Source organism: Tachyglossus aculeatus, chromosome X1 (genome assembly GCF_015852505.1).
Source record: "Tachyglossus aculeatus isolate mTacAcu1 chromosome X1, mTacAcu1.pri, whole genome shotgun sequence".
Classification (NCBI taxonomy): domain Eukaryota; kingdom Metazoa; phylum Chordata; class Mammalia; order Monotremata; family Tachyglossidae; genus Tachyglossus; species Tachyglossus aculeatus.
The window spans coordinates 50,664,252-50,665,304 of record NC_052101.1 but is presented as its reverse complement, the minus strand read 5'-3'; the positions used below and the strand labels follow the sequence as shown (position 1 = coordinate 50,665,304).

Sequence of the window (1,053 nt, the reverse complement as noted above, 5' to 3'; positions counted from 1 at the left end):
CAATCAGCTGCATTGGTTAATTCAGTTCTAATTTCTTCATTCATTCATTCTTTCATTCAGTCATATTTATCGAGCACTTATGGTGTGCAGAGCACTGTACTAAGCGCTTGGGAGAGTACAATAACAATAAACAGCCACATTCCCTGCCCACAGCGAGCTTACAGTCTAGAGGGAGGGGATCACACAGCCATGATTTGTAGACATTCTGTACTTCAATCAATGGTATTTATTGTGTGCTTCCTGTGTGCAGAGAACTGTACTAAGCTCTTGGAAAGCACAACAGGATTAGCGGACATTTTCCCTGACTCAATACACTGACAGTCTGGAGGAGAATTCCACCTCTCCCCTCATGTGTCCAAACTCTTTCCCCATCCCTGGAGGCTGGGAGGTGTGGGGGTGGGGGTTATGAGGTGCACCCAGAAGAAGTCTGCTTCCCCCCCCCCCAACCACCCCAGGCATTAGGGGCTTTATCCGAGGGCGGAGTGGCCCTCCATTGGTCGGGGGTCCAGGCCTGGATGGCCAGTGCGTGGATGAGCCCGTCCAGCTCGTCAGCCAGTGCAGCGTGGACCAGGCGGTGCTGCTGCAGGTGGGCTCAGCCCCTCGAACTGCGGGTGACCACCGCCATGCAGAAGTGAATCTTGCGGCCCGGGGGTCCCTCGTGGGCACCGCTCTCGTTCCACAGCTCCAGGACCTCAGGCTTCAGCACCTGCTGCAACTTCTCCCAGATGGCCGCCTCCACCGTCCCCCCAGCCCCATCACTGGACATCACCAGGGGACGCAGTCACAGTCTCAGCAACTTTCTTAGTCTGGTTCTCCCTGAGCCAGGTCACTATCGTTCATGGGCCTAAGGAGACCAGACTGTGAGTCTCCAGCCAGTAACACACTTCCATCCTCCTCCTGATGGGGTTGGTTGAGTCTGCACTAAAATGGACGACATCCGGATGACTCATTCTATAGAGGTCGTTTCTCCTCTGAGTTCACCAGAGCCATTTGAGCTCTCAGTTTCAGTTCACTGCTGCTTGATTGATGTTCGAGTGCTGCTGAGGTGGGGAT

At 54.2% G+C, this 1,053-nt stretch overlaps 1 protein-coding gene across 1 annotated transcript; it reads right to left on the bottom strand.

Annotated features, from left to right (window-relative positions):
* Positions 1-403: 403 nt before the first annotated feature.
* On the bottom strand, positions 404-766 carry BOLA1 (bolA family member 1). The gene is given in 1 exon segment (XM_038771692.1): positions 404-766. A coding segment is annotated over 1 exon segment (363 nt).
* Positions 767-1,053: the final 287 nt, after the last annotated feature.